Source organism: Salmo trutta, chromosome 10, assembly GCF_901001165.1.
Source record: "Salmo trutta chromosome 10, fSalTru1.1, whole genome shotgun sequence".
Taxonomy (NCBI): domain Eukaryota; kingdom Metazoa; phylum Chordata; class Actinopteri; order Salmoniformes; family Salmonidae; genus Salmo; species Salmo trutta.
The window spans coordinates 5,192,867-5,205,276 of NC_042966.1; the positions used below are offsets into that span (position 1 = coordinate 5,192,867).

General features: G+C 42.4%; 1 protein-coding gene across 5 annotated transcripts in view; it reads right to left on the reverse strand.

The window, feature by feature from the left end:
- Positions 1-12,410, reverse strand: part of nrap (nebulin-related anchoring protein) — a 114,853-nt gene that overhangs the window by 17,563 nt on the left and 84,880 nt on the right. For all 5 annotated transcript variants that reach the window (XM_029764175.1, XM_029764174.1, XM_029764176.1 and 2 more), the window contains 5 exons: positions 11,307-11,618; positions 10,861-10,965; positions 10,659-10,757; positions 10,238-10,342; positions 4,088-4,195 (listed from right to left, as the gene is read on the reverse strand). In XM_029764175.1, the coding sequence (XP_029620035.1) occupies positions 4,088-4,195; positions 10,238-10,342; positions 10,659-10,757; positions 10,861-10,965; positions 11,307-11,618 (729 nt within the window). The remainder of the gene's footprint in view (positions 1-4,087; positions 4,196-10,237; positions 10,343-10,658; positions 10,758-10,860; positions 10,966-11,306; positions 11,619-12,410) is intronic.

Sequence of the window (12,410 nt, forward strand, 5' to 3'; positions counted from 1 at the left end):
CTCTGGAAGACAAACAGGTTTCCCTTAAGAATTTCACTGTATTTAGCGCCATCCATCATTTCTTCAATTCTGACCAGTTTCCCAGTCTCTGCCGATGAAAAACATCCCTACTGCGTGATGCTGCCACCACGCTTCACTGTGGGGATGGTGTTCTCGAGGTGATGAGAGGTGTTGTGTTTGCGCCAGACATAGCGTTTTCCTTGATGGCCAAAAAGCTCAATTTTAGTCTCCTCTCACCAGAGTACCTTCTTCCATATGTTTGGGGAGTCTTTTGGCGAACACCAAATATGTTTGCTAATTTTTTTTCTTTAAGCAATGGCTTTTTTTCTGGCCACACTTCCGTAAAGCCCAGCTCTGTGGAGTGTACGTCTTAAAGTGGTCCTATGGACAGATACTCCAATCTCCGCTGTGGAGCTTTGCAGCTTCTTCAAGGTTATCTTTGGTCTCTTTGTTGCCTCTCTGATTAATGCCCTCCTTGCCTGGTCCGTGAGTTTTGGTGGGCTGCCCTCTCTTGGCAGGTTTGTTGTGGTGCCATATTATTTCAATAATGGATTTAAATGGTGCTCTGTGGGACGTTCAAAGTTTCAGATATTTTTTTATAACCCAACCCTGATCTGTACTTCTCCACAACTTCATCCCCAAAGCCAACACCTCTTTGGCTGCCTTTCCTTCCAGTTCTCTGCTGCCAATGACTGGAACGAATTGCATTTTTTTTTTAAAGTTATAAAAAAAAAAAAAATCACTGAAGTTGGAGACTTATCTCCCTCACCAACTTCAAGCACTAACTTCAAGCATCGGCTGTCAGAGCAGCTTACCGATCGCTGCAGCCCATCTGTAAATAGCCCATCCAACCAACTACCTACCTCATCCCCATATTTTTTTTCTGCTCTTTTGTACACCAGTATTTCTACTTGCACATCCTCATCTGCACATCTATCACTCCAGTGTTAATTGCCAAATTGTAATTACTTTGCCACTATGGCCTATTTATTGCCTTACCTCCTTACTTCATTTGCACACACTGTATATAGATTTTCTATTTGTGTTATTGACTGTACGTTTGTTTATCTCATGTGTAACTCTGGCTTCATAGCAAAGGGGGTGAATACACATGCATGCCCCAATTTTCGTTTTTTTATTTTATAGAATTTTTTGAAATAAGTAATTTTTTCATTTCACTTGACCAATTTGGACAATTTTTTGTATGTCTATTACATGAAATCCAAATAAAAAATCCATTTCAATTACAGGCTGTAACGCAACAAAATAGGAGAAACGCCAAGGGGGATGAATACTTTTGCAATGCATTGCATTTTCTGCACTATGCAATGATATGGACAGCGACCATGTAACACTTTTACAACATACAGAAGTGCGCTGGTTATCAAGGGGCAAAGTATTGACATGTTTTTTTTTAATTGAGAGATGAGCTTAAAGTTTTCTTTACTGACCATAATTTCCACTTGTCTGATCACTTGCATGATGACGAGTTTCTCACACGACTGGCCTATCTGGGTGAGGTTTTCTCACCTGAATGATCTGGATCTAGGATTACAGGGACTCTCCTCAACTATATTCAATGTGTGGGACAAAATTGAAGCTATGATTAAGAAGTTGGAGCTCTTCCCTGTCTGCATTAACAAGGAATCATTGTATGATTACTTGTGTGCAAATGAACTCAAGGTCACGGACAATGTCAAATGTGATATAGCGAAGCACCTGAGTGAGTTGGGTGCGCAATTATGCAGGTACTTTCCTGAAACGGATGACACAAACAACTGGATTCATTATCCCTTTCATGCCCTGCCTCCAGTCCACTTACCGATATCTGAACAAGAGAGCCTCATCGAAATTACAACAAGCGGTTCTGTGAAAATTGAATTGAATCAGAAGCCACTGCCAGATTTCTGGATTGGGCTGCGCTCAGAGTATCCTGCCTTGGCAAATCACGCTGTTAAGACACTGATGCCCTTTGCAATCACGTACCTATGTGAGAGTGGATTCTCGGCCCACACTAGCATGAAAACTACATACAGGCACAGACTGTGTGTGGAAAATGATTTAAGACTGAGACTCTCTCCAATACAACCCAACATTGCAGAGTTATGTGCATCCTTTCAAGCACACCCTTCTCATTAACCTGTGGTGAGTTATTCACAATTTTCAATGAACAAATAAGGTCTTATATGGAAGATGGTTAAATAAAGACAAAATTGTTGATTATTATTATATTACTATTTGTGCCCTGGTCATATAAGAGCTCATTGTCACTTCCCACGTGCGGGGTTGTGACAAAAACTCACACTCATTCTTATGGTTAATAAATGTATCGTATAGTGTGTGTGTGTGGAAGGCTTACAATGATGGCAAAAAACAATTTGAGATTGCGCTGACCCTGGTGCAAGAGGGGGTACACAGCTGGAGGTTGAATGCTTGAAGGGGTACGAGACTATAAAAAGTTTGGGAACCACTGTACTAGAGAATTGAAAACATTTTTTTGTATGAACATAGTATATGGGATTGATTTTAAGAAATGTAGCTTAATTAATTTGATTAATATTATGGTGTTTCTATTCCAAGAAAAACGAAACCTTCAGGGTTTCCCTTAGGAAAATATGGTGCTGTACAACGTGACGGTCGGGAGTAGGCTACAGTACTAAGAGCATAACATTTCCACACCCTAATTGCAGTCTAACCAATACCCAAACGGAGATTCAGTGAAAAAAAAAAATCTCATTGATTTATCAAGACCAGTCCCCTTGCTTGTTTCAGAGCAGCGCAAAACCCTTTGCGCCATGAACTTGATTATTTAGCAGACATCACTTGCTAATATTCAGTCAACACATATATCTTAAGAATATAATTGAACATTTCCGTTTCTCTTAGAATAAAAACCTTTGTGTAACAACAGCTTTAGTAAGTAATACTGACGAGTTATTTTTTTGTTACTAAATGTATTTTTCCGGGTGTGTGCGTGCAGGACAGAGGAACAGCAATTCTTACACTATTGTTCTAAATTCAATCACCTTCATCATTCAATTCATTGAAATAAAATGTTGAAGTCGTGCACAATTATCAGTTTCTATTTGGTTTATAAATCGGCCATTAATTGTCAGTTAGAGACACATTAGCGCCTTGGGACCCAAAAGCATAATCAGTGCTCTAACTCTCCCTTGCGCTGGTCTGGAGCAATGAAGCAGTGACGCAGGGTACCGTACTAAACCACAAATTACCTATTCAATTAATTATTAAGTCCCGCAGTATAATCTCAAAACTTTTAGTTGAGCAACCACTGTACCTCAGCTGGTTAGCTAGCTCTCAGTCTCATTGACCACCAAATGTTGCTAATGCTAGCTAGCCACTTAATATAACTTGTTTTCTATAAATGTATGTTAGCTAGCTAAGTTAGCCATGTTATGAATACAACTCCCATCTGGTCTGTTGTCAACCTCAGGTTACGATTTGAGAGCACAAGCTAGTTCAGTGCCTAGCCACACCAAAAACATAATTTTACCAGGTTGCCGTTAAGCAATTGTAATGACAGTCCACCACAACATACGCGAGAGTTTCCTGATTAGCAAGGGGTAGTCTGTGTTTATTTTCATTGTGTGTTGAAAACACATTTGAGATCATTGTGAGGGCATTTCGCCAGTGGTTAGAAGGTGGAATTGGGCTTCCCGGGAAAATGTTGTCCAAGGTTGCAACAGTAACCAAGAGGGGCGGGGCTTAGCAAAGGGTAAATTGCCACTGCCTGTTGCACACAACAAGCTTCCATTCCTGCTGTCACAAGGGGATATACGGCTGACTTGAGAGATGGGATTTTTTTTTTATGAAGTTGAATGTGATCTTTACGACAGAATGTTACAATAAGGTGAAATCAAACTTTTTTTAACCAAGTTACACTTCTCAAAAAGACAACAAATTGGTGTAATGTCCAAGGTAAGACAAAAACTTTCCTCAATAAAGCAGCTATTAGCAAAATCAGTGCTAGTAAGTAAAATACAAGTGTGAGTGCAAGAAAGACAATTAAAACAGCAATGTGTTAGTATTTTTTCTTTCTTTTTTCTCTTGTGTAAACTAAACTCACATCACTGGCGATATTCGTGGAAGCTTTGGCCGTCTGGAAGGGAATAGCATCCAGCCTCAAGTCGTAGCCTGCCGACCTCATCTCGTCCCCAGACGCTTTATAGGCTTTCTGCAGAGGCCGAGACAAAGAGATAGACAGGCATGGTTACTAAACCAGGATAGTTTATGTGTTTCACTATGGACTGTTTCATACACAGTAGGTGATGCATGAAGATCTGGGTGGGTTACACCCACTGTTTTAGCACATGGTTAATTACATTTTCATTCTTGTGACATGGAAATGTGTATTTAGGCTTACTCTGGTGTTTTGGTCTGGTACTTAGTTGTACTTATGTCAAGTAAGTACACTGTATATAACAAAGTCGATAACAGTACTTGCCTGGTACAAAATGGCACATTGCCAATCATGCATCCCTACAAACTGAGGAGTAATTATCGGGCAGTGCATTCGGAAAGTATTCTGACCCTTTCCCCTTTTCCACATTACAGCCATGTTCTAAAAATGATTTTTTTACCCGCTCATCAATCTACACACAATACCCCATAAGGAAAAAGTGAAAACAGGTTTAGAAATTGTTGCAAATGTATATAAAAAAAAAAAACAGAAATACCTTATTTACATAAGTATTCAGACCCTTTGCTATGGGACTCGAAATTGAGCTCAGGTACATCATGTTTCCATTGATAATCCTTGAGATGTTTCTGCAATTTGATTGGAGTCCACCTGTGGTAAATTCAAGTGATTGGACATGATTTGCAAAGGCACATACCTGTCTATATAAGGTCCCGCAGTTGACAGAGCAAAAAACAAGCCATGAGGTCGAAGGAATTGTCCGTAGAGTTCCGAGACAGGATTGTGTCGAGGCACAGATCTGGGGTTCTGCAGCATTCTGCAGATTCTGCAGCATTGAAGGTCCTCAAGAACACAGTGGCCTCCATCATTCTTAATTGGAAGAAGTTTGGAACCACCGAAACTTCCTAGAGCTGGGCGCCCGGCCAAACTAAGCAATCAGGGGAGAAAGGCCTTGGTCAGGGAGGTGACAAAGAACCCGATGGTCCTTGTGACAGAGCTCAATAGCTCCTCTATGGAGATGGGAGAACTCCACCAATCAGACGGATGCCACTCCTCAGTAAACGGCACATGACAGCCTGCTTGGAATTTGCCAGAAGGCACCTAAAGGAATCTCAGACCATGAGAAACAAGATGCTCTGGTCTTATGAAACCAAGATTGAACACTTTGGACTGAATGCCAAGCGTCTCATCTGGAGGAAAACTGGCACCATCCCTATGGTGAAGCATGGTGAAGGCAGCATCGTGCTAGTCAGGATCGAGGGAAAGATGAACGGAGAAAAGTACAGAGAGATGCTTGAAGAAAACCTTCTCCAGAGCGCTCAGGACCTCAGACTGGGGAGAAGGTTCACCTTCCAACAGGACAACGACCCTAAGCACACAACCAAGACAACGCAGGAGTGGCTTTGTGACAAGTCTCTGAATGTCCTTGAGTGCCCAGCCCGAGCCCGGACTTGAACCCGATCAAACATCTCTGGAGCGAGCTGAAAATAGCTGTGCAGCGACACTCCCCATCCAAACTGACAGAGCTTGAGAGAATCTGAAGAGAAGAATGGGAGAAACTCCCTAAATACAGGTGTGCCAAGCTTGTAGTGTCATACCCAAGAAGACTTGAGGCTGCAATTGCTGCCAAAGGTGTGTGAACAAAGTACTGAGTAAAGGGTCTGAATACCTATGTAAATGTGATATTATATATAAAAATATTTATACATTTGCAAACAAATCTAAAAACCTGTGTTTGCTTTGTCACGATGGGGCATTGTGTGTAGATTGATGAGGGGGGAAAAGTATTTAATCCATTTCAGAATAAGTCAGGGGGTCTGAATACTTTCCGAATGCACTGTATACAGTGCCTTCAGAAAGTATTCACACCCCTTGACTTTTTCAACATTTTGTTGTTACAACCTGAATTTAAAATGTATTACATTTAAGGAAAAAAATATCACTGGCCTACACCACAATACCACATTTTAGAAATGATTTACAAATTAATAAAAAATGAAAAGCTGGCATGTCTTGATTCAATAAGTATTCAACCCCTCTGTTATGTCAAGCCTAAGTAAGTTTAGGAGTTAAAATGTGTTCAACAAGCCAAATCATGTGCTGAATACAACCTTACAGTGAAATGCTTACTTACAAGCCCTTAACCAAGAATGCAGTTTTAAGAAAATACCCCAAAGCAAGTAAGAGATAAGAATAACAAATAATTAAAGAGCAGCAGTAATATAACAATAGCGGGGCTATATACAGGGGGTACCGGTACACCGGTGTCGAGGTAATTATGTACATGTAGGTAGAGTTATTAAAGTGACTATGCATAGATAATAGAGAGTAGCAGCAGCGTAGAAGAGGGGAGGGGGGCAATGCAAATAGTCTGGGTAGCCATTTGATTAGATGTTCAGGAGTCTTATGGCTTGGGGGTAGAAGCTGTTTAGAAGCCTCTTGGACCTAGACTTGGCACTCCGGTACTGCTTGCCGTGCGGTAGCAGAGAGAACTGTCTATGACTAGGCTGGCTGGAGTCTTTGACAATTTTCAGGGCCTTCCTCTGACACTGCCTGGTATGGAGGTCCTGGATGGCAGGAAGCTTGGCCCCGGTGATGTACTGGGCCGTACACACTACCCTATGTAGTGCCTTGCGGTCGGAGGCTGAACAGTCAGGATGCTATCGATGGAGTAGCTGGAGAACCTTTTGAGGATCTGAGGACCCATGCCAAATTGTTTAAGTCTCCTGAGGGGGAATAGGTTTTGTCGTGCCCTCTTCAAGACTGTCTTGGTGTACTTGGACCTTGTTAGTTTGTTGGTGATGTGGACGCCAAGGAATTTGAGGTTCTCAACCTGCTCCACCACATCCCCGTCGATGAGAATGGGGGCGTTCTCGGTCCTCCTTTTCCAGGAGTCCACAATCATCTCCTTTGTCTTGATCACGTTGAGGGAGAGGTTGTTGTCCTTGCACCACAGGGTCAGGTCTCTGACCTCCTCCCTATAGGCTGTCTCATCGTTGTCGGTGATCAGGCCTATCGCTGTTGCGTCATCGGAAAAGTTAATGATGGTGTTGGAGTCGTGCCTGGCCTTGCAGTCATGAGTGAACAGGGAGTACAGGAGGGGACTGAGCACGGACTCCTGAGGGGCCCCAGTGTTGAGGATCAGCGTGGCAGATGTGTTGTTACCTACCCTTCCCACCTGGGAGCTGCCTGTCAGGATGTCCAGGATCCAGTCGCAGAGGGAGGTGTTTAGTCCCAGGGTCCTTAGCTTATTGACGAGCTTTGAAGGCACTATGGTGTTTAACTCTGAGCTGTAGTCAATGAATAGCTTTCACAAAGGTGTTCCTTTTGACCAGGTGTGAAAGGGCAGTGTGTAGTGCAATAGAGATTGCATCATCTGTGGATCTGTTGGGGAAGTATGCAAATTGGAGTGGGTCTACAATTTCTGGGATAATGGTGTTGATGTGAGCCATGACCAGCCTTTCAAAGCATTTCATGGCTACAGACGTGAGTGCTACGGGTCAGTAGTCATTTAGGCAGGTTACCTTAGTGTTCTTGGGCACAGGGACAGAGTTGTTATGTTTGGCGTAAAAGCAACAGAGCGCATCACCCAGAACACACCATCCCCATTGTCAAACATGGTGGTGGCAGCATCATGGTTTGGGCCTGCTTTTCTTCAGCAGGGGCAGGGAAGATGGTTAAAATTGATGGGAAGATGGATGGAGCCAAATACTGGACCATTCTGGAAGAAAACCTGATGGAGTCTGCAAAAGACCTGAGACTGGGACGGAGATTTGTCTTCCAACTAGACAATGATCCAGAACATAAAGCAAAATCTACAATGGAATGGTTCACAAATAAACATATCCAGGTGTTAGAATGGCCAAGTCAAAGTCCAGACCTGAATCCAATCGAGAATCTGTGGAAAGAACTGAAAACTGCTGTTCACAAACGCTCTCCATCCAACCTCACTGAGCTCGAGCTGTTTTGCAAGGAGGAATGTGCAAAACTGATAGAGACATACCCCAAGCGACTTACAGCTGTAATCGCAGCAAAAGGTGGCGCTACAAAGTATTAACTTAAGGGGGCTGAATAATTTAGCACGCCCAATTTTTCAGTTTTTTATTTGTTAAAAAAGTTTGAAATATCCAATACATTTCGTTCCACTTCATGATTGTGTCCCACTTGTTGTTGATTCTTCACAAAAAATTACAGTTTTATATCTTTATGTTTGAAGCCTGAAATGTGGCAAAAGGTCGAAAAGTCCAAGGGGGCCGAATACTTTCCCAAGGCACTGTATGTGGTTACCACCGTGAAGCATGGAGGAGGAGGTGTGATGGTGCTTTGCTGATGACACTGTCTGTGATTTATTTAGAATTCAAGACACACTTAACCAGCATTCTGCAGCGATACGCCATCCCATCTGGTTTGCGCTTAGTGGGACTATCATTTGTTTTTCAACAGGACAATGACCCAACACACCTCCAGGCTGTGGAAGGGCTATTTGACCAAGAAGGAGAGTGATGGAGTACTGCATCAGACCTGGCCTCCACAATCACCTGACTTCAACCCAATTGAGATGGTTTGGGATGAGTTGGACAGCAGAGGGAAGGAAAAGCAGCCGACACGTGGCTCAGCATATGTGGGAACTCCTTAATGACTGTTGGAAAATGTTTAGAGAATGCCAAGAGTGTGCAAAGCTGTCATCAAGGCAAAGGGTGGCTACTTTGAAGAATATAAAATATATTTTGATTTGTTTAGTGCATTTTTGGTTACTACATGATTCCAAAGTGTGGCCCATGGCACTTTACCATCATGTAAGGTTGCACCCTCCTAGGCCTCACCATCACTGTAATTGGCATTTTAATTTTGCCTTATGGAAGAAGAGGAATAATAATATTAATTAAAGCTGCAGGTAGTGTTGCCGGGGTTCAGCTGTGTGCTCACTGTGCCACCTTCAGGACAAATTGGACACATTGCACTAGGATGAGCTACTTCTGTACTGTTTACAATGCTTGCCAAATATCAGAACTCCACATTGAACAAGTCATGCAACATTTTGCTTTTGCGGTATTTTGGACCATTTTCAATGATGTTGACTACTTTAAACGTCTTCTTTTCCAGAACCGCTGTACCGATTGGCACCAAATTTGGTATATATCATCTATGTAACCATGTCTTTAAACGGGACATTTTGCAGGACTCTAAATGAAACAGTATGGCTGCTATGAGCCAATGAGCTTGCATTAATGTGCGTTGGACAGGAAAAAACATTCATGCAGCCAAAATATACCATACTTTCCAGGTTAGCTAGACTCATATCCCTGAGCATGTGTGCCAAATTCCATCACTCTGAGTCTAACAGATCAAGAGATAAACATGTGCCCGTTACAGCCCCACAGTGTGAGGAGAGGAACCTATGTACACATTTTTTGGACCCTAGCTAACACAGGGTGAGGGGCGTGACCTTCCAAATTTTGCATTTTCAATCGCTTGTTATAGCGCCACAATGTGGCCAATTGGTAAGGCATTTTATGAGAGGGTGTGTTGGCGCTTTACCATCATGCCAGGTTGCACCCTCCTAGGCCTTATCATCTCACTGGAATGTGCATGTGGATCTGAATGTGCTTGAATATGTTCTCTTCACAGTGTTTGGAACATGTGTACCAAGTTATGTTACAATACTAAAATCCTTGACTGATTTATATGCATTAATGAGAATAAACATGTTCCCGTTATAGCACCACCGTGTGGTCAATCTCGATATGCTTGCATATGTTGAGTCTCACAGTGTTTGGATTTGTCTTGGATATTATGCATCTAAATCATTTTTTAAATCATTTTCAGGCCCTGTACACACTCAGATTGACAACTGATGTACAACACATTTGACACAAAGTTGTGATGCAACTGATATTTTTGTAATACAATGGAGAGTTTATTGCACAACCATTGTGATCTGTTTCTAAACACATCTAAACACTTTTGTGTAGACAAACTCTCCGTTGTATCAAAACAGTTGTCTTTGTTGTACATCAGTTGTATAAACTGAGTGTGTACAAGGCATTAGAGAAAAAAAAAGCACAGTTGGTCTCTTACATTGCTAATTTGCTGGGCGTTGATCCTTGCTCTGATGAAGTCAGGGTCGTCGGCATGTAAGGTATATTTGTGCATGGCGTCCGAGTCTCCAGACTTATACAGCCTCTGTAACGTGGTGAGAATAACATTGATAACACTTACACAGAATTTGCCTTTGAAGGGGTCGCAGAGATACATGGTTTTAAATACTATTTTAAATCTTTCAAATACTTATAGCGTTTGCTTTAGTCTGCCTGAAGTGCCAAATGGTTGGGGTTTGCTCTTTTGAGACTAGGCAAGCTCAATCAAGCTCAGCTGTATATTAAATATTTTCAAATAGTATTTGAAGCCTGGTCTGCTCAAATAGCAAGTTCCATTAGATTTAGTAGCCCTTCTCAACTGAGGACACTGAGGATTTTACAAAATGAATAGGACCTCATACCTCACTGCACTGGAGGTAGCTGTTCTTAGCATGAACCATGTCTGGAGAGTCCGCCACTTGGGTGAACTTCAGACTGTCTGGCAGTTGACGATATTTCTTCTGCAAGACCAAGACCACTTCACATAAGGATCAGTCACACGCACACACACACACACCCTCTATCATATTTCTCAGGTAACATGGCCGCTAGTTGTGTACTTACATCACTGGTGAGTTCTCCGGCTTTCTTTGCCAACTCCATTTGAGGCGCCCCCATACCATCCCAGGCCACGCCCTTCATGAAGTTCAGATCCGACTTGTACAGTTTCTAGAAAACAGACGCAGGGTTGCTATTTATACCCTCATATTTACTGAAACTCTTATTGGAATATTGTTCTTTGTATTTCCTGAGAAAGACTTTGGTTGAGATCTTTTTAATTATTTTGAAAATGCACTATGGTAAAAACGATTCTATTTGATTGTATTCTCTTCTTGTCTATTCTAAACAATGTTGCACCCTGGGACATGATTTGTTAAATTAATTTGAGGAGAAAGCCCCTGCTCCAATATCCTAATACTTAATAGTATATTTCCCTTAATCATGTTCTCCCTCTCCCCTCCACTCTCCTCTTCCACCCACCCTCCCCCCTCTTCTCCTCGCTGCCTCACCTCGCTCTGCAGGTTGTAGGCCTTCTTGGCCCATTGGACTTTAATATCGTCAGGTAGGACAGTGTACGCATGGAGCCTCTTTCTGTAGTCCTGATCGCTGGCCAGAGCCTGGGCGTTCTTGGCTGTCACTAAATTGATCATATCTCGATTGAGGTGGTACTGTCCGCTGGTGGAAAGTGCGTCTTTGCGGTACTCCTGCTCACTCGTCAGCCGGCCCATCTGCATGCAGTGTAGCATGCGCGGGTCATCCAGAATGCTGCGGGCGCCGATGTGCTTGCCCTTATCCAGCAGGTGGTTGTGCTTGTATGGGACCTAGGTTGGTAGAAGGGAAAGAGAAGAGTGAACAGGCAATAAGTGTATCTTATGATTGACTTGATCAAATTGACTGTCATACATTGGTGACTTCATTATATACATTTCATTATTTGATTTTGTTAAAACGCCTTTTTTTCTTCTTCTACTTCCTCCCACCCCATTGTATTTTTGTGCACCTCATATACCAAACCCCCCTTTTTGCCCTCAGAGCAGCCTCAATTCATCAGGGCATGGACTCTACAAAGTGTCGAAAGTGTTCCACAGGGATGCTGGCCCATGTTGACTCCAATGCTTCCCACAGTTGTGTCAAGTTGGCTGGATGTCATTTGGGTGGTGGACCATTCTTGATACATACAGGAAACTGTTGAGCGTGAAAAACCCAACAGCGTTGCAGCTCTTGACAGAAAACTGGTGAGCCTGGCACCTACTACCATACCTCGTTCAAATGCACTTAAATATTTTGTCTTGCCCATTCACCCTCTGAACGGCACACATACACAATCCATGTCTCAATTGTCTCAAAGCTTAAAAATCTTATTTAACCCGTCTACTCCCCTTCATCTACACTGATTGAAGTGGATTTAACAAGGGACATCAATAAGGGATCACCTGGATTCACCTGGTCAGTCTATGTCATGGGAAGAGCAGGTGATCTTAATGTTTTGTATACTCAGTGTAACTTACATGCAAATAGGTGATACTGTTGTGGCTAAGGTTCCGAGCTAAGGTTCCTTTTATTTCGTGTCTTACCTTATCCTTTCATTTACTGTTTTTGTTGGACAATTTTGT